General features: G+C 49.4%; 5 protein-coding genes across 5 annotated transcripts; 4 read left to right on the forward strand and 1 right to left on the reverse strand.

Moving 5' to 3' along the window:
* Positions 1–866: 866 nt before the first annotated feature.
* LCP9604111_5673 (uncharacterized protein) lies at positions 867–6,473 on the reverse strand (the record flags this gene model as incomplete). The annotated part of the gene is made up of 5 exons (XM_039073509.1): positions 867–3,452; positions 3,547–3,645; positions 3,719–3,964; positions 4,031–4,120; positions 5,085–6,473. 5 exons carry the CDS (start codon positions 6,471–6,473, stop codon positions 867–869), a joined length of 4,410 nt encoding a protein of 1,469 aa, XP_038928184.1.
* A 2,910-nt stretch (positions 6,474–9,383) lies between these two features.
* On the forward strand, positions 9,384–9,653 carry LCP9604111_5674 (uncharacterized protein; the record flags this gene model as incomplete). The annotated part of the gene is made up of 1 exon (XM_039073510.1): positions 9,384–9,653. One exon carries the CDS (start codon positions 9,384–9,386, stop codon positions 9,651–9,653), a length of 270 nt encoding a protein of 89 aa, XP_038928185.1.
* A 2,590-nt stretch (positions 9,654–12,243) lies between these two features.
* Positions 12,244–12,624, forward strand: LCP9604111_5675 (uncharacterized protein; the record flags this gene model as incomplete). The annotated part of the gene is made up of 1 exon (XM_039073511.1): positions 12,244–12,624. The coding sequence occupies one exon, from the start codon at positions 12,244–12,246 to the stop codon at positions 12,622–12,624; it is 381 nt and encodes a 126-aa protein (XP_038928186.1).
* Positions 12,625–12,695: 71 nt separating this feature from the next.
* On the forward strand, positions 12,696–14,521 carry LCP9604111_5676 (uncharacterized protein; the record flags this gene model as incomplete). The annotated part of the gene is made up of 5 exons (XM_039073512.1): positions 12,696–12,951; positions 13,008–13,264; positions 13,319–13,388; positions 13,443–14,100; positions 14,155–14,521. The coding sequence occupies 5 exons, from the start codon at positions 12,696–12,698 to the stop codon at positions 14,519–14,521; spliced, it is 1,608 nt and encodes a 535-aa protein (XP_038928187.1).
* Positions 14,522–15,402: 881 nt separating this feature from the next.
* LCP9604111_5677 (BTB domain and ankyrin repeat protein) lies at positions 15,403–20,310 on the forward strand (the record flags this gene model as incomplete). Its single annotated transcript, XM_039073513.1, has 1 exon — positions 15,403–20,310. The coding sequence occupies one exon, from the start codon at positions 15,403–15,405 to the stop codon at positions 20,308–20,310; it is 4,908 nt and encodes a 1,635-aa protein (XP_038928188.1).
* Positions 20,311–20,653: the final 343 nt, after the last annotated feature.

Consider the following 20,653-nt stretch of genomic DNA (forward strand, 5'->3'; position numbering starts at 1 on the left):
CGCGGGTATATTCTAGCTAGGATCTGGTCTAAACTTAACCCTTTGTATAGAATAGTTTAGATAGTAGAACCGGCCCGAATGGAGTGTGGAGGAAGTAATTGGGCCATTTCTCGGCCACCTACTAGTTAAGTGTGACGGTGTCAAAGAGCAGTCGGTTTCTCCATTAGCATGCGTAGCATCGGAGAGATGGCTATCCAAGCCTTCGCTGAAATACGGCGGGCTCGGATATGTCGCACAGGATAAGTATGTAGCCCCCTGGAAGTGCTTAATCGTTCCATGTGATATTTTGCCGTTATAGGCACAATCTTTTCTCCCTTGCACGAATCCAAAGTGTTTCAATTTTTTTTTAATAGATAATATAACTCTACCAAGTAAAAACCACCAACATCATCAAATAGATCAAGAATCATATAGTCATAAGGAGAAAACGCGGCCCCCAAGAAACCATCAAGTCGTATCAATCATGTAGAGAGGGGATATGTCAAATGAGCAAAGCAATCCCAGAACTTCGGAAGCGAAGTGAAGTGAAAACAAAAATAGGAGTCAGAGAAGAAAGAAGAAGGAAAACGACAAATAAACAAGAAAAAAAAACGCCCGAAACAAAACCGAACAATAACGAGACCCAATCTCTATGCACATCGCAGTAATCAATCTGTGATTGGAGTATTCAATCTATGAAATCAGCCAACCGCGCAAGTAGGAAATGGTTTAAAAGGAAATCAAACGTCAAAAATTGAATGGAGGCCCAATCGCCTGTATAAGATGATGTTGAGAGGGAGGTGGGGAAGAGTAAGAGACCTAGGAGGTTAAGATAGAATAGAAATCCAAAATAAAGCATCATTAGAATGCCAATGTATACTCATACTTCAAGACCAAACATGGAAGCCCGGGAGCCCTGCTCCCCGTCTCCCACTCCCGCGCCGGGACCCAGCAGCCGATTCAGCCCCACCGTGGTTCCCGTGTCGAACTTCATCTAGGCTGCGCCGCGAGACACCAAAGTCGCTCATCGCGAAGAGCAGCGGCTCATCGTCTTCGGGCGCTTGTCCGGAAAGCGTCCGAACCGCGCCCGGCCGCTGCCCGGAACCACGGCGGATCTCTAACGTGGAGTTGCCGCTGTTGCTTCCGCTGGCGTTTCCATCACGGTCATGGTCGCGCTCCACCAGATGCGGCGCGGGATTGGCGCCCCGGGCGAGGCTGCTGGATGCTGAGCTGACGGAATGTCCGCCCGAGTAGCCGCGGCCACGGGAGCTGGCGAACCGGGGCTGGTAGACATGGGGGTTGGAGGAGGCTGAGGCGCTGGTTGGTCCAGACATCTGTCCGCGGAGGGATGCACTGTCCCGATACGGACCCGCTGCAGAGCGGGATGGACCGCTTCGACCCTCGGCCGGTGATTGTTGGCTCTTCAGGGACTCGGTGTGCTGTTGGGCGGCAGCTAGGGTGGCGTGAGAGGGCTCATCGGCCCCCAGACTGAGGCTGCGCATGCCGAATGGGAATATTTCATCATCGTCGCTGGTAACGACTGGCCGGCGCACGGCTGCGGAGCTCGAGCGGCGGTAAGCAGGGTCGAAAATCCGCGGCGATGTTGGAATATCAATAGCCCCTGCAGTAGAAGAAGCTCCTCGCGTATTTTCTGCGCTGGAATGTTCTTCGAGTGGTGGATCGTGGTGCGAGCGAGGGATTCTTGAACGGTGGTCGGTCTCAATGTCATCAGCAACGCTGTTCGAGCTTAGACGAGATCGTATAGCAGGCGTGTGGGGAGTGTGGGGAGATATGGGTTTGCCCGGAGAAGAAGCTGTGGAGACGGAGGTGCCCGCAACCATCGGTGGGACCCCTGACAATTGCTTGCTCGAAGAAAGAGAAGAGCGATGCATGTGCATAGACTGTGACATTGAGTCGGACAACGCGGCATTTGAATCTCGCATACCGCGGAAGCGAGCAAGAGCTACTGCGGTGGGGTTCGCCTGCCTAGGACCAGGTTGAAGAGATGCAGTGGATGAATTCATTAGATCCTTTTTCGAATCAAGCATCTTCAAAAAGTCGGAGATATTCTCGTCATCTGCGTGAATAGACTCCGCACTCGTGCCCGTAGCTTCCGTAAGTAGGCCGGACCCGGGCTGTGCATTGGATGATGTCGCACTCGCTCGGCCACTGGAGTTGTCGTCTTCCAGTCTGTTTGTCCCTACGGAAAGGCGGCCTCGTCGGTGGCTAAAGGAGCTGCTGTAACGGGATATCGGAGCAGGCTTGGGGGATGCGGAATTAGAGGATGATATAGCTTGTTCAGATGCGATGGTTATAGGTCTGCGCGCTGAAGCGGCAGAAGAAAGGGGCGGCATGACGCGGGAATCGGCAGATGTACCTGTGGAGATGCGTGACGTGTTGCGGGGAGACATTCCCAGGGGAGAGTCTGCTAAAGCCGGGGAAGCAGACAGAGAGGGAGCTTTGAAGGGTTGGAATGAGACAGAGGGACGACGTGGGAAACTTGACCCTCCGCTTTCACCAGCAATCTGCGCCGCACGTCCTGAAGGAAGGACTTTGGCAGAAGGGAGGAGTCTCTTAGGTGACTCTGTCGGTGAAGGAGATCCCGCGCCCGAATCTCTCATTGCACGGAGTGCTGATATAGGACTTGCACCTGTTGTTGGGCCAACCTGATGAAAGGTGGAGAGACTGCCGTATGCACGTGTGCAATCTGGGCTCTCAACGGCCCTTCTCTCCACTGGCACAGAACCGACTTCGGGATTTGGGCGGTTGACATCATCTGAAGGCAACGACGGACGAAAGATCTCGTCGTCGGCACCCATAAACCGCGAGCTCAGTAGCGCTTCTGAGTCGTCAACACGGAAATCGCAGTTCGTCCGATACGTGACTTGAACTGAGAAGGGACCTGCGGGCGACTCCGTGACCCCAAAGCCGTATGTGTCCACCACTTTTTCGCTTCCCTCGCTCAACGGGGCTGTCAAATGATCCAGTGGGAGGTTATCACGAGCAGCGCTCCCATCTACCACACGATACTTGATCTGGAGGGCCGGACTCTGTCGCAACTTTTTGTTGCGTCTAGAGAATCTCCATGCAGGCAAGAACTTGGAGTAGGTGAACAAGGAACGGAAGAGCACAATGCTTTTCTTATACACAGTCGGCAAGATAGAGCCCAAATCTGCCGGAGGCCTGCTGGAGCACTCTCCCAATTCGATTTTCCACCGCTCCAAGATAATCTCGTCATTTTCCGATTGGTATGGCTTTGCACGGGCACCCTGAAGCGCCGCAAGCGACTCACGCACATCCCAACGCTTCCCATTCTCGTCAATAATCACCAGACTTTGATTATTTGTGAGGCCCTTTGTGTCTAAGTACGTTTCGATAACGAGGGGTGGTGGTCGGTTGTCCGTTGCATCGCATGTTCTCCAAGGTCGCAGGGGTTCCCGAAGGACATCTGTATCATCTAACTCGACATTGAACTGGAGGGAAACAAACAGAGTTAGCGCCTGCCACTTTCATGTGCCTTGATATCCCAAAAAGCATCGCGAATCCGACCATGACTTGGAAACATACCCAGCGGTTGACTCTAGGAGAATCGGAGCCCTTGTTAAAGGAGGGAGGCAGTGCAACTCGTGAATGTAGGATAATCAAAGCGGCTTTTGTGTGATAGTTCTGTTGAAAAGGAGATTAGCCGTCAATGAGCTATCCTGATAAGCCATGAGAGGGGCGATCTGAATGACGATACCGATATTATCTGGTTTAACCGGGTCAGGGCCTCCTTGCCCAATGCCGCATTCCTCCCCTGCTCGGACGGTTGAGGTCCCGGCTCTAATCCCAGCCCCCTGGCATAATTAGACCCCATATCGACCGTTGGGGAGCTCGGGGCGGTTTCCTGTTCTCTGCGGACGTCCCGAGCTGTCGGTCTGGGTGGAAGGTTTGGCGGCGGAGACGGCACCGCCGATGATCGGGGATGTTGATGCATGGTGGTCTTCTAGTTGCGACACCGTGGTTAGCGACCATCGACATGCATGCGAACAAGAGGTAAGAACGGCATTACCGGGGAGTGCTGGATATGAGTGTTATCACCGCCGGAATCTGTTATCAGGAACGCAATCGGGCAGCGATGGATCCAAGACTGAGGGCCATGCTAACAGAGAAGGTGATGATAATCTTCTAAGAATGTTCCTGAATCTGAGACGCTAAATGATTCACAATGAGACAATGGGCGCCTAGCATGTGGTCTGGGGTTGACTCCGGCCTGGGACCTTCGGGGCAGGTCTAGAGCTTCTCCGCACGGGCAAATGCAGTTGGATAAAATCACCGTGAGGGGTGTAGAGAAGCGAGAGAAATATGATAAAGCTCGTAAGAAAAGAATGAGAAAGCAGGTGGATGCGGAGAAAGAGAGAGAGAAGGGGTGTGATAATGAAGATAGTTCGTCTGTGACGCACATCCGGTGACTCGACAGGTCTCGAGTGTCCTAGTCAGCCTAGAACGCCACACAGATGATGCAAACACGGGGGGTTGGCTGCCTATCTTCTTGATAAACTAGGCTCCTGTTCTCCTTTCACTTGTATAACTTCCTTTTACCTGGAAACAGGCTGTTGGACAAGCCGGGTGTCATGCACGGTCGCAAGGATCGCCGTACCCGGGGCAAGGTCCCCTGGAACCGATAAGCGCTTGATCACGACTTACAAGGCGTGATATCAAGACGTTCTACTTGGAGGCTACAGACAGCCAGGTATAGGCAGCTGATGGATCCTTTATATCTGAGTACTTTGACATCTTCCAAGATTTCCCCATACTATATTTTGGCAGGTCACACCGTTATCTGATCCAACGTCATATCCTGTGGACTTCATTCCATTGATCAACACAAGCTCGACTCGGAAGTCTGCCTTCTCATTGTTGGTGAGAAACATTATGTGCTGACAGAAAAGGTTATAATGTCCCACAAAGGATACCAAAGCCTAGCCAAAGGAAACAAAGACACCAAAGGTGGCAGAGCGAATAACCATGTGCATATCAGAAACAGTTGCGGCTCAAACCCTCAACGCTCATCAGGACCAATGATAATAGATGTCAGCATTCGCTTAAAGGCTTGTGCCGAGCACTCCAACGGGGTCGTTCTTGACCTTCGAGTCCTGATCGCCCAGATTGAACAGCGCATCAATGAGCTCCACAAGAATTGGCTCAAGATCCACACCAAGAGCAAGTGGGTTAAGAATACTACCAAGCTCGGTATTCGTGGTGCAGCCACTTGCGGTCGTGCCAGCAAAGGCATCCTGGACAAAATTGATGACATCGGGAATGGCAATGATTTCAGTGGTCGCATGACCACCGCTGGCATAAGTAGTAAACTTGACATTTGCACTCCAGTTACACCAGGAATTGACCATAGTCTTGGCATCGGCATAAGGAATGACTTCGTCGTCTGTGGCGTGGTACACAAAGGTTGGCGCCGTCGGGGTCTCGTCCTCGTTGGCAGCCATGGTGTTCTGCTTTAGTACCGACTGAGCGATCGGGTCGAAAATAAAATTTTCGCCTAGCGTTTGGAAGCTAGTGTCGAAGATTGACCGTTCGAAGAACGCCGCGATATCCGCAGTGGCGCATTCGGCAACGGCGGCGTCGAGTATCTGTTGGCCTTCAGCCGTTATGATCTCGCTGATGAAAGGGCCCAGCGAAGCACCATAGGCGCTTGGCTTTATGAGACCAGCAATAGCTGGGGGGAGTAAGCCACTGAAGGCTGTGTTGTCAAGCTGATACATTGTGCCAGTGACGTTCGCGGGAGTTCCACCCTGCGCCCAGCCCTTGATGTTCAGCTCTGACGCGTAGAGGGGTTGCAGAGAGGCTGCCCATCCGGTAGCAATGGCACCACCTGAATAGCCTATACCGACAACCATGGGGTCATCAGTAAGACTCAACGTCTTGAAGCTCTTCACGGCACGGATGCCATCCAATACACCCATACCTGCGAGGCGACCAGGTCCAAAGGCAGCCTCGGGTCCCTCATAGTCAGGAGAAGCGACGGTGTAACCAAGAGCAAGGTAGATATCAATGATCAATAGCTCGACCGAAGCTATCAAACTGTCCTGTGGCGAACCAAGCTGGTAGGTGTAGCTAGGCTGACATTTCGTCGCAGAGCTATCGTAGGCCGTGGCGAAGGAAACGAAACGATCAAGCTTAGCGTCCTTCGGCTTAAACACCGTGGTGACTGTTGCAATAGCCGAGCCATTGATTGCAGTCGTGCGGTAAAGCAGCTGGTAGGCTTCCACGTCAACCGGGACGAGACCAAAGAACGCGGCAGTGATGTTGCGTTGGCTCAGGATTGTCCCAGGCGCCTCGGATGCGAAGCCAGCAGGTGGCTGATAGAACGGATCAGTGTCGGGGTCCTGAACCGTGCTGCGAGGGACTTGAGGCGCCGGCAGGGCTGAGGCAATTGAAGTGAATACCACGAGGCCAACCAGGGCTAGGCGCACCATGAGCGCAAGGGACAATGCCATTTTCCTGCTCTATATAAGGGATTCAAGGCCGTTATTCTACATGATAGAGCGGGACGATTCTCATATTATATACTTAAACAACTTCTAAGAATGTGATTGATATAGATTACCGAGGCCGGTGAACAGTGCGACGATCATCACCTGTTCATGGCAACGGGGGATACTCCGTGCATAAACCATTCGGAGCAATACATGGTCTGTCTGATGCCTTTCAGACTCCCTGATATGAGGTTTGTTTGATATCTTCTGCCTACAGAAGCGTGAACACATTTAGCAGGTCGATATGCAAATACACTTATCGATAGACTCACCTCTTTACCTTCCTTTTCCTTCAGCATCTAAATAGAAGTTGGGGCCTAACAAAATTTCAAACTCGTGGAAGATCGGCGCCAAAACCCCGCACAAAGTTTCTTTTTGTTCCCGTCTGGGGGGCATGATATCCAATATCCGAGGCTGATTATTGAGACATTTGTATCGGAGAAACCTCTTCTGCGACAGATACGTAGTGAATACGACTCGAGCCAGAGTAAGCACGTTTAGCTCCATATCCTACATCCGTATATACCCAATTAGTTGCGCATGAGGGCTCTACCCCGGCATTGTCTTAGCGTTACCCCTCAAGATGCGGAGGATATCTTGCAAAAAGCAGGCTCTTGCATAAGATGCTGACGCTAACTTTGTATTGGCGCTTCACATGAAAGGACTTGGGTTGCACTTTTCAGCTTCATTCTGTCGAGACAAAATTCCAGAGATGTTGGGAGGCAGATGACACTTCCCCTTTTGGTAAGTGTGGAGCTTAATCAGAAGTGAGGTTTGGAATAGGATACAAGACCGATTGGTAGAAGCAGAAATGAGAGGATAGAGGGGAGCATATGTTGTAAGTGATATAGGGATCTAGTTTATGATATGCACGTGGACATACAACATCCTATGGTTATACCCGGGTGAGATCGAGTCCATGGTCAATAGCGATGGACATCCTCAACTTTTTTTTATGTTTTAAAGGCATATGGTCTTTGGTTCGGTATAGCTTCTATTCTTTGTTATGATTTCAGCCTTCGGTCAACATTTTCCAGCTTTATTTCTTCACCAAATCCCAGAATAATGGATGAGCTGTGGGATGCGCTAGTTTAGCCCCACAATTGATCATCCCGAGCAGCTCTTCTAAACTGCTGCAGACCTTAGGCTTACGCGCTGTCTAACTAAGCTCTTGTGGGTTTACTCTTATAATCTCGCCGGGATTCAGGACTTTGACTAATTTTGCCTCTTAGTTTTAGAGTGAAGACCCACCCGTACTCCGTACATCGGAGGGCCCGGAGCTGAATTTTTCGCATACGGAGTAGTAGTGGATCACATATTGTTGAAGAAACTCTCTTCAGGGGCGCCACATATACAATTCCAGAAGGAAAACAACAGGAGGAGGAAAAAAGAAGGCATATTCACCATTTTTGAAAATATCGCCCAAATCCCTCAAATTCACCCATCAAGCCGGAAATCTTTCGGGTTATGTACTATTGGGGCCCTACAATAAGGCATTTCCGTATGAAATTCAAAGAAGCTCATGTGGAGTAGACTAGACAGATAAAAATCAGCCCAAGATAAACGGAACAACGGAACCAAGCCATAGGAAGCTGTTATAGCATCCTCAAATGGATGCCTCGTAGTCCTGTAATTGGTCTAACAAAGAGGTCAATCTATAAATTAGCGCAGCCACTTGCTACCCATGAGATAACAAATGCTAACAGTGATCCAAGCTATCATAATTACTAAGTCCATTGCTCTCAAGGGCTGACTGCTTCTATACCTATTTCGAAATTATTCGTTCAGTCAGAGTATATGTCTACGTAGCATGAGGCTAGTGAAGGGTTGGATAACAATTTTTCCTTTAACATACTAATCATTATGTTAAATATCACGAACAAGGGGCTGTGGCGCAACGGTAGCGCGTGCGACTCCAGTTCGCAAGGTTATCCGTTCAAATCGGGTCAGCCTCATTGTCTTTTTTTTTTCTTTTTTTGGTTAGCCTCACTCACTAAATATATCTGGTTTCGTACTACAAAATTATAAACAATTTATTTTACTAGCAGGCATTTCCAAGAGGTCATCTGTCTATATAGGTCCATGGGTGTGTTCAAGCTGGGCATAGTTGGTATGTTTTCGGCGTCCAAGCGGTAACATATATATTGAAGGGTATTGATGTCATAGTATTATGTTTCCCAAAGCAACTCTAGCAATCCTCAAATCAACTATTTCAGACGACTTGAATATGTCCTTCCTGTAGTCGTATACATCCGGAACGGCGGCATCTCCCGCCGGTCAGGGCTTGTTTATATTGGGATGTTTGACTAGGGGATATACATGTATTGTATGCCTATCTCGGACATTCTCACAGTTCCACCACAAAAGCCACAAAGACAGCAACAATCCATTGAACACCCTATCCTCGAAAGACCCTGGTATGTCTTAGATCATTCCAACCCTCTAGCCTCGTAATACCGGGCGAAACCTCTCATGAATGCATGTCACCCCTCCGTCCTGGGGCGGTGGCTGCATGAATCCTTGAAATAACTGAAAAATGGGCACACTTGCAAAGAGCATTCAACGTGATATGATTACTTATCATTGACTATATAGTTGTCTGCAGGGAGGACAGTTGACTGACCTAGTCACATCCAAGTGCTATAAAGAAGACATCATGTTTCCATCGCTATCATAGTCTCATACTTCCTTTCAATCAATCATAAGGTATGTTCAAGGGCAACCTATGCCTCAAGATTTCACGATACACCTGTGGACCATAAAAAGAGATGACTAAGACACATACTCGTTACAGGGATCCTTATGTGCCCCTCATTCGATATGAAATTCACTTTCATCTCCATCGTGCCCTTCCTCTGCCTTTTTACCGCCATGGTTGAAGCCCTCACCCGCGACGAGGCCACGCCTCCAAGTGACTCTATTATCCTCATCGATAGACAGGCCCTCCACGACATGGCCAAAGATCAACCTTACGGCTCTCTATTCCCCGAAAATGGAGGGTACTACCTGAAGGACAAGGATGACGGAGTTGTTGGTATCGCCAGCTATGAGCCTTGCACGGAGCTGGACGCTGCCTTTGCTAGCGCCGAAGCCAAATATGCCCAGGAAGAGGCTGCTGAATCCCCGGCTCCAACTTCCTAAAGCCTCCAAACCTCAATAAAATACTTTCTCGAACCGCATACATGACAGTCTGTGTAAGTGAGACAAGTAGTTAGATTGAAGCATCGAGGGTGGCTGCAGAAATTGTGCAAACAGTTGGGATAGCAAGCGAGCTTGGTGCTCTTCTTCGCGGCATCCATTGCACTGGGGGTTTGATAGGGCATTGGAGGGCTCTGGGAGTGACGAAAAAGATGTGAATAACCTGTGCGGATTCTGCTTACTTTGACTTTGCGATCCAGCTGTGTCCGACTTTGCTTTTTAATATATCTTTTTACCATCCAAGTCTCTAACAAGAGATTACTCCAACCTGCTGGGGCGACCGCCGCTCCATTCCGAGCCCTCGGGCTAGATCGGAGAAGTCGAACAAAAATTTATTCTCACCTGTGATTATGCCACATTTTCATTTCAGTATACTTAATATTCAAAAGGGTTGAAATTAATCCAAGTACGAAAAGAACAAAAATTAGTTCTTTAAACTACTAAATGGATAGTTGGATAGCTAGATGATCGCTCCCAATATTTTGTTATCAAGGACTATCTAATGGATTTCCCGGTGATATAGGTGACTGAACGACAGGGAAGATCCTTCGGGCCTGAATGTCCTAGTATCACACAGATAGTCTGCCCCATTGTATTGTTATATGCAAATAATTTAGTATGTGCACTGAAATAGTTAACCTAAACAATAATTTTGGCAGAGGAGCTCGGGTACGGAGAACATGGGTTCGGCCCGCAAACCTTATTATATCTGATACCCATGTACTGTACGTATGATGGTCAAAACCCGGCGGTGTCCGGTAGGATTGGAACTCGCAGCAACCAAGTGGAGTTGTTTATCAAGTTGAATCTAATTGGACAGACTTTTTTCAATGAAGTGGACCCACTTCTACTATTACTTTGCCCTAAAAACTTGAGTCTGAGTCTCAACGTATTTCCCCGATTAGGTAAAATTTAGGAATAGGAGGGACCTAGTTACCAGTCGGTAGAAGGAGATACTAACTATTAGTCAGATAAGTGTAAGCTAACCAGTCAGAAGGGGTTAGTCTCGGGTAATATGATAGTATTGCCTATAGTATATAGACGGTCAAGTTGTAACTGTATCTAAGAAAGGATATTCTAAGTAACTAAAGACTGGAACTCTGAGAAAATGATCCGATAGGGGAATTCTTGGCATTCCGCCAATGTTATATTATATATGATATAGTATGGCACGGTAGTCCCTTTTCATTCTAAATCTGTTAAACTTTCTAAATAACAAAAATGGCTTTCAAAACTGGTAAGAAATCCTGGGCCGGTAAGGCTAAGAGCTAATACCGCCGCCGTCGCGGCGGTCGTACTTCTTCGAAGTATACCCGAGGTTCTCTCGACAAGTATATCGAGGCTAAAGTGCAACGCGCTGTTAAAAAGGCGAAGCGTGGCCCCCCACGGAGTGTACCTGTGCAGTTGATACCCGCGCAGTTTGATCGGTCCTACCAGATACCGAAGGTCAATATTCTCGATCACTGAACGATCTATGTCCAAGGTCCGTCGTCAGCGGATAAGTACGCTGTACTCCCGAGCACCTTCGGCATGATTGATCGTCATTCGACACCGTTACTATCAAGGAGTTGTCTCTACACATGACGATAAATTATGCCGAAGGTGTTCTGCTTCTTGTCTTTGCTTTCCGTAATGGAATGCGGCGCGATATTGCGCCATGCAACGCAACAAGACCGTTTGTTGATGGCGGCGGTATTTACGACCCCCCTGTGAAGGGGCGTTCGGTTTCAGAGATCTTCTTTGACGTTATGAGCAAAGAACCGCTCATGTGAATGGAAGGAAGTGGAAAGTACGGATTCCGGAATCTTGGGGTCCATGATAGATCCTTTGTTGTCAGCCGCCAGTTGAACAAATGCCTAGAGTGGTACGGCCCCGATCTGTCGGCTTTTACTAGCCGTTTCAGCAAGGAAGAAGGGCGGCCTGTTGGTACGGTGTACGCGACGATTAACGGCGCAAAGAGCAAGCGGCATGGGCGGACCTTCAGGACTACGTTCGGAAGCAATTTCCTTATGCGAACGAATGCGTTCGATGGTCAAAACCCGGAGCTGTCCAACTTGACGAACAACTCAACTTGTTGGCTTCGAGTTCCAATCCAACCGGACACCGCCGGGGTTTGACCATCGAACGCCGTAATACTGCGTACGGGGGTCAGTGAAAAAATGTTTGGGGAGTGACTTCTAAAACAAACATAATGCTATATGTTAGAAAGAGCACAGGAAGTATGTATAATGATAATTCTTTGAATCTATCAGTTTGCTAAGAGGTGATTCTCAATTGGGTGCTAATAAAGACTCAAAGAATGCGACTCCATTGAAACTGGGTAGATGAAGAGGATATGATTGCTATCATAGATCATCGGAAAGTTCTGGAAACCTAGTCCAAGTTGAAAGATATACAGGAATGGATATTTTCTCCTTCCCCCCATCTATTTCCCATTCTCACTCACCATTTCTCTCCTTTTATTCATTCAGAAGATGATATAAATCCAACCTTCTAACGTCACACATTTTCATCCCCTACCACCGTGGCCGTTATGTCTACTCCAAAGTTGCCTGGCCAAGGGCTCGGTGACCCAGTTCTGCTGGACAAGATTGACCGGCTCCTAGCCTACAACCTTGGTGAATACGTCAACTTGCCCCAGCTTGTTGTTGCGGGAGACCAATCCAGTGGAAAAAGCTCCGTTCTTAAGGGGCTTACCAAGTTGCCGTTCCCCAGGGATAGTGGACTTTGCACTCAGTTTGCTACTCACATCATCTTCCGACGGATCAAAGCGGACAAAAAGAGGACTGTCACTGCCTCTATCGTTCCAGCACCCGACACAGACCCAGAGCACGCTTCTCGCTTGGCAGCATGGCAAGGAGCCAATATGGAATCACTCGACCCCAATCTTTCGCTGAAACCATGGAAGAGGTAAGTTTCGCTGCTTGAGCAAATCATAACTGAAGCCCTTGTAATGACTAGTTATTACTATAGATTCACCAGACCATGGGTTTATCGGGCTCGGAAACCGACCCTTTCAAGCCCACCTTCACTCAAGATGTCTTCCGGTTGGAGATCTGTGGACCCGAAGAAGATAATTTGAGTATCATTGATGTCCCAGGTATTTTCAAGAACACTGCATCTGGTCTCACTACCAAGCTGGATATGGAGATGGTGAAGAAGATGGTCCTGGGCTACATGCGCAAACCTCGTTCCCGCAAATGTGGACATAGCCACACGAGATCCTCGAGATGGCGCAGGAGTGCGATCCCGAGGAAATTCGCACCCTGGGAGTGTTGACTAAACCCGATTTGGTAGACAAGGGGGCTGAAAACAAGGTCATCGACTTGGTTGAGGGCAAATCTCATTCCTTACCGCTTGGCTGGATTGTTGTGCGCAATGCCGCCCAGCAACAGCTACTTGATCAGAGTTCTGACCGAGACTTGGTCGAGGCCCGGTTCTTTCGGGAGAATCACCCATGGAGCAACCTTCCGAAGGACAAAGTTGGAATTCATGCCCTCAAGATTCGCCTGCAAGAGGTGCAAACGACTCAAATTCGTCGAGAGTTTCCTAAGGTATGCCACACCGTCTGGCGTTTTGTTTGTAGATTTGGCTGACTTGATATGCAGATGCGTACCGATGTTGGTCGAAAGCCGAAGGCCATGAGGCATGATTTGTCTGCTTTTGGAAATGAGCGAAGTACCCCGGAGTAGCAGAGAAGCTTCCTGCTCGATTTCATAGCTCGATTTCAAGATATTGTTTCGCAGGCCATGACAACTTCATACGGCACACATGAATTGTTCGACAAAGAGAAGGATACCCGACTGACAACAATAGTCAGAAACCGCATGGAAGGTTTGAAGTCCGAAATGGAAGAATATGGGCTTGAATACCAGTTCGTCAGTGAGATTTCCGATATCCAAGATGAGGAGGATGAGGAAGATGGTGGCGAAATCACTGTTCGCAAGCACATGGGTGTGTTGGACAACAGTGGCGCTATTGATGGCATTCTTCACGAGCAAGAGATTGTGGAAAAGCCCACAACCGACAGCATTCTTGCATGGATCGAGGACCAGTATTGTACTTCTCGCGGATTCGAAGTGGGGACATTTCCGCCCTCTTTATTGTGCACCATCATGAACCGGCAATCTGGGAAACGGGCCGACCTCGCGCTCGGGTATGTTAGGGATGTGATCGAAATCATGCATGCCTTTATTCTCAAAGTCCTTGGAGTCACCTGCCCGGATGAGCAAATTTGCGACAAACTGGTGAGTGTTCTCGCTGATGAGCTGTCGAAGCGATACAGAGAAGCAATGGAGCAGGCCAAGCTGGTTCTTGATGTCGAGCGCATGAACATAACGACATTGAATGACGGATTTTATGAGAGCCTTGAGGAAACTCAAAAGAGAAGGTGTGTCTGACTAACCTAATCGACTTACGAGATACACTGACATCTTTCCACCAGCCACCGGGAGAAGTATGAGCCTACCGACGACGAGGCAAAAGCTCCAATGAGCAACACCGAGAGCACTGTTCGTTACATTCATGACATCTTGGCTGCCTACTACGATGTTGCATCTAAGCGGTTTGTCGACAACATCTGCACTCAAAGCCACCGGCTACTTTCTGTTCACCCGACCACGCAAGCCGCTTGGACTTTTCTCGCCTCAGTCTGTTGCGAACCCGACGGAGGATCAGTTGACGGAGATTGCGGGGGAGAATGCGGCGCTGAGCCGGCGACGTGCACAGCTGAAGACGGGGATTCCGGACTTGGAAATTGGTCGAAAGATTATGATGTAGATCTGATCTGCATGTCAGGCCATTCTAGATGAGAGATCTGATCTGCATGTCAGGCCATTCTAGATGAGAAATCCGAAATGAAATGAAATGTCATACATACAACATCATCCTATCAGTTCCCCACGGGCTCTGCCCTGGATGATCCTCGCCTCTCGTCCGGGGGCATGGAGGGACGTGCGCGTCGTTATTGGCCAGAGGTTGGAAAGAGACGGTGATAACGTCCACTGGGAATATAATACGGATTCTCGTAGTATATAGCTTATTGGCTATGTTCTTTACATTCTACGGAGTGCTTTGGAAGCCGATAATGGCTTACAAGGCAAGTTGTTGAGTCTATAAGCTTTTAGATCTATGTTACTCATTTAAAAGACATGTTTAACTACATATTCAGAGCAGTTTGGGAAGTCCGAACCCTCGATATAGATGTACTACTACTTACTGTATTTGTGGGGTTTGGGCCCGGAGGTCATTATCGTCCACTGCGCAGTGCTCCACGATCCACGGATGACATGGAGGGCAAACCGGCTGGATTTCTGCTAAGTGCGACTCAAGACATCTTGCTTCTTCCAACCATCTAGACATCTCGAGACATTGCAGATCTTCCAACTCCGTCGAGCATCCCTCCCAAGGTCGTTCCTCTTCCTCAAAACTTTCGAGTTGCCCGCAAATAAGCCCGTTCGCCACACGCGCAAACCCCGAGCCCACAATCCATTTCGCGTCAAATCCACGATCAAAAATTGTGACACCACGATCGCGTCGACCTATACCCATAGCGTCGGCAATTCCTACCCTTCCCCTTGAACCAGAGTTCTCTTATCACCTAGCTCCCCCGTCGCGGTCCACCCCACTGTGGTGACGGCGACGCTCAGCTTGGGCCTGATAAGAGATTCGGCGCGTCGACCACTCCGGGCACATGAGTAATAAGCTTTGGGAGTGTTTCATTCAAGATGATGTCGAGCGGTTCCAGCGGTCTCTGGCGAACGCGACGTTCGCGGGCCCGCGAGCTGCCGGAGGCTCAGGAGGGACCTCCAGAGCTGCGACAAACCTGTCATCGAAAGCTGGAAGCCCTGGGTCCATGATTGCTTCGTCTCCAAATATACCGAGAAATAAAAAGAATATCGCATCATCCCCTGGGGCCTTTGTGCCTGACCGGGCGGCCTTACCGCGTGGGAGCGCGACTTTGTCGCGTGCCGATGTTAACGCCCGTGATCATTACGGCCGTACACTGCTGCACCATGTCGCTTCGTCCTCGAGACCTACCGCGTCCAAATTTGCACGTGCTTTGTTAGAAGTTCCGTTTATCGATATATATGCGCAGGACTGGGAGAGTGGGTGGACGGCTCTGCATCGGGCTCTTTATGCCGGGAACGCCACAATTGCTCTGGCGCTCATGGCGCGCGATCTGCAGGACATGACAGATTTCAGCAAAGGTGGAAATACGAGCCATCCAAGTGGTGGCCTTATCAAGATCAAGGATCGTGAGGGTTGCAGTCCTTTTGATGTCTTCGGGGCGACTATTAGAGCCCGCGACATTAAGCATATCTCTGAAAACTGGCCAAGTTCATATAATGATGATGATGCCCTCGGCAGCGATGTTGCTTCCAATGCTGCGTCGAACTTCGGAGATGATGGGGAAGATGGGGCATACACTCTTAGGAGTGTCCTGAAAGGGGCCGTGGATCTTGCCGCCGATGAAGTCTTCACATTAGGAAGCAACAAAAACCTGAACCTTGGTTTAGGGGATCAGGATGACAGACAATTTCCTGAGCGCATCTCATTGAAGCGCCCTGAGCATCTTTTGCATCGATTTTATCGTGAATATCACGAGAAATTGGAACACCTAGGGCTCGAAGATACCGTGCCTAAGACCAAAACGACCGAGCTGCCCACTTTGATCACAAACAAGCCAATGAAGTTCCAAGACATTATTATGTCCAAACTGCATACTGCCATAATCACAGATGACCCCGAGGCTAATCTGTTCATGTGTGGATTCGGTCCTGGAGGGCGCCTAGGAACGGGAGATGAGTCGACGCGTTTCACCTTTGCTTGTATTGAGACAGGTGGACTAGAGGGGAAGAAAGTCTTATCGGCTGCTCTGGGTCAAGACCATAGCCTGGCAATCACCGAGCAGGGTGAGATCTTCAGCTGGGGAAGCAACAAGTTCGGACAACTTGGCTATGGCCTTCCTAGGACTAGCAACAAAAACGACATTCCCATCCAGACGACTCCTCGCCAGATTTTCAATCCGTTCAAGAAAGAGACGATCATAGGTGCAGCAGCGTCATCTATTCACTCGGTGGTCTTCAGTACCTCTGGTCTCTATACGTTTGGCAAGAACGAAGGTCAACTTGGCTTGGTCGATTCCGATGCGCGTTCGCTTGAGATACAAACGACACCACGGCGCGTTGGAGCATCTCTTTTCAGTTGTCCAATCAAGATGGTGTCCGCCATTGACCGTGCTACGTCTGTGCTTCTGCAGAACCACGAAGTTTGGGTTTTCTCATCATATGGCTATTCAAAGCTTTCATTCCCACTAGAAGTGAGCTCCAGATTTATCAGGGATAGCTTCATGGCAACCAGATACGACAAGACTGCAAACCGTGTTGTCAAGATTGTGTGTGGAGGCAACACCATATGTGCATTATCCAGCTCTGGTGATGTATTCACTGTTCAAGCCAACCAGTCCGATAACTCTTCGGCTTTAACGTCCACAACCAATCCTGCAAAGATTCGAAATTCATTAGCCGCCCCTGTTAAAGCATGGTCCGTTAAGAAATCATACATGGCAGCGAGTGATGTTGATGTTGGACAAGACGGATCGATTATCATCTGTACAACATCTGGATCTGCGTGGAGAAAAGAACGGCGGACAAAGAACAAGGAGGGAGCGTCGAAAGAATATAAATTTGCCCGCATACCTGGTCTCTCACGGGCAGTGGCAGTGCGCAGCAATGCGTTTGGGGCCTACGCCGTGGCTCAACGTGACTGCGAAGTGACCAGGGAACAAATTAATGTCGAGCAAAGCAGCCTTTGGGATGATATGTTGCCGTTGTCCCCGTTTTCAACCCCAGGTCTGGAAGAGTTGGACTCGATCCTCGAAGATGACGCTAAGAATATCCCTCTTGTACTTTCATCCGGAAAAAGCATCCAAAGAGCCATCCTTTCATCATCGGATATTGAAAGCCAATTTCTTTCTGTACGGAGCGAGGGGACTGTTTGGGTGACCAGCTCCCTATCCGACTCTTGTATTCCTGTTCATGAATTTCTCATAGCTGGCCGCATTCCTATTCTTGGAAAGGCATTGGCCGAGTTCCGCCAGTCATATTATTCATCCGTCCCCGACGTTTTTGGTATTGAATACGGGAAGGACGGACATCCGCAGATCTGCCTTCAAGGTGTTGATTTTTTGACCGTTATGAACGTGGTCTTTTTCCTTTACACAGACGGTATTCTCGATGTCTGGCGCCTGGCAAGGAGCTCGCCCGCAAACTCGGCCCGTTTCCGGCAGGTTCGCACTGAAGTTATGCGGGTTTCTATGCAACTAGGCCTGCCAGCGCTGGAGCGGGCAGCACGACTAATGGTCGAGCCGCAAAGGAGCCTGAAAATCGACATGGCCCATGCCATCAATCACTCGTTCTTATTTGACAGCGCAGACGTGACTCTTCAGCTCAAAGGCGATACAATCAAAGTGCACAGTCAAGTCGTGTGCCAGAGATGTCCGTTCTTTGACACACTCTTCCATGGTCATGCGGGTGGAAGGTGGCTAGACTCGCGCAAGGCGGACCCAAACCAGAGCGTGCATGTCGACCTAAAGCACATTGATCGCTCGACATTTGAATTCGTCCTGCGTTACCTATATGCCGATACGGAAGACCGACTGTTTGATGAAGTACGGATTGGAGATGTTGATGATTTCATTGACTTGCTTCTGGATGTCATGTTCGTGGCAAATGAGCTGATGATCGACCGACTATCTCAAGTATGTCAGAAGATGCTCGGTCGTTTCGTCACAACGCGAAACGTGTGCTATTTGCTCAATTCAATTGCCCCTTGCTGTGTCACAGAGTTCAAGGATGCTGCCCTGGAATATATCTGTCTAAATCTCGAGGCCATGCTCGCTAACAGATATCTCGAAGATCTGGATCCTACTCTGCTTTGGGAGTTGGATCTGATCTGTCACGAAAATCAGTTGGCGTGCTGGCCCATATCCCGTGGGCGCAATTCTGAGGAGTATGTCTTCGAGAAATACCCCGAACTTGTCAGCTCCGTGGAAGCAGATAAGCAACGAAGGATCGATGCCATGACTTTGCAGTCCCGCCTTGGTCGTTTCGAGCCGTATGACGATGCGCGAACCCGGTCAATGCATAACGAGAAGGGTACCTCATCTCCGTCTGCACGCAAGGCGAAGAACAGTGTATCCCGGGAGTCACCAAATGTTGGTAATAGCCCAATGCTGAAGTCGAGACCGTCGGTTGGTGATCTCATGTTTCAAATGGACGACGAGGCCCTCATATCACCAAGTGCTTCGAAAGGCAAGGGTGTCATGCGTGAACTCAGGTTCACAGAAGGCATACCTGAAAATCAATCATACCCTGACTCCCCAGCTTTGGGGGCAAGCGTCCCAGAGGCCGAGTCCTTCGGTGAGTATGGTTTCTTGAAGGATCAGATGTCTTCCCCACAAGATCCGCTACTACAGTCCCCATCTGAGTCCAGGGCGATGACAAAAAACCAAAAAGAAGCCCTAGCATCGTCATCTAATCCCTCTTCTGCGCCATGGACCTCGCCAATGATTTCTAGTTCCAAGAAGGATATCAAAGACATCATGGGAGAAGCATTACAGTCTCGGGTATCCAATCTCACGCTAGGCATGGCAGATCGACGCGAAAGCAGCGGTAACTTCGTGCCTAAGATCTCTCAGAAGGAGCGAAAGAAGCTTCAGCAACAACAGATACAAGATCAGCTGGCTGCCCAGCAGAAGGCGAAGGAGGCACCACAGAACCCCTGGCAAAAGCCAGCAGCTTCTTCTCCAGCGTCGCTCCCTAAACTCGACCCTCTCCCAGGTCAAAGCGCCCCAGCATCTCAGGCTGTTAAATCATCACCTCAAAGGTCCATGACTATGCGGCAGACTGTGGCTGGCACGCCGCCGTCAAAGTCAAAGACAGTGGCTACACCCGTGCAAACACAACGCCGTAGTGTGTCAGGGAACCCACAGCCCTATTCTCATTCGAAACCTTCCGTATCGGGACCTTCTACAGTACCTCCCAACAATCAACCATCATCACCACAGCCAGTCATCCAGTCAATTCGTCACATCCCACGCCCTGACCTAACAGGATCACGCTCTTCACCCTCTGGCTCGTACTCTCTGTCGGCCATTTTGCTCCAGCAACAAACAGAAAAGGAAGCGATTCGGGAAGCAGCCACCGCCAAGCACAAAATGCAAGAGATCCAAGCCGAGCAGGAGTTCCAGCAGTGGTGGGACCAAGAAAGTAAGCGTGTGCAAGGATTGGTAGACCCGGAGCCAAATGAACCTCGCCCTGGAAAGGGTGGACGAGGCGGCAAGACATCTAGCGCTGCCAGTGGCCCGCGTAAGCGTCGAGCCAACAAAAACACCGGTGATGGACCTGCTCCTCAAGATCACAGGCGCGTATCGGCTCCAGGCTCTGGGCATACAAACCCCAAGACGAATCAGAGTGGTCAGGCCCCAGCTCAGTCTCAAAGAGCACCGAATAAAAATCGTGCTGGAGATGTTTCTGGGAATGCCAATGGTCGCCGTGGAGGCGGCAATCAACGCGGTAGGGGCAAGAACGACGCATAACAACATGAGAAGAAGGCATTCATTCTCTCAATGGCTTTTCTTCATGTACGTTTTCAGCTTCCATTCAATTTCCACCGAGATATGATTGCTTTTGAACTACAATACCATTAGTTCTTTCATTGAAATCTCATACCATCTACTCATACCCCTCCCCCCCCCCTTTCACCTATCCACCATGTTCGGTCTTGTTTATCAATTTAGAAGCTGTCTGGGTAAATATGGCGTTCGATTGAAGTACTGGTCACTTACAAAAGACCGGAATAGATGGATATACTGCCTATTATTGATAAATTACTTCTGAACTTATGACCTCTCCTCTCTTTAAAGATACAAACATTTTTCA

The sequence above is a fragment of the Penicillium roqueforti genome (genome assembly GCF_015533775.1).
Source record: "Penicillium roqueforti strain LCP96 04111 chromosome Unknown scaffold_14, whole genome shotgun sequence".
Taxonomy (NCBI): domain Eukaryota; kingdom Fungi; phylum Ascomycota; class Eurotiomycetes; order Eurotiales; family Aspergillaceae; genus Penicillium; species Penicillium roqueforti.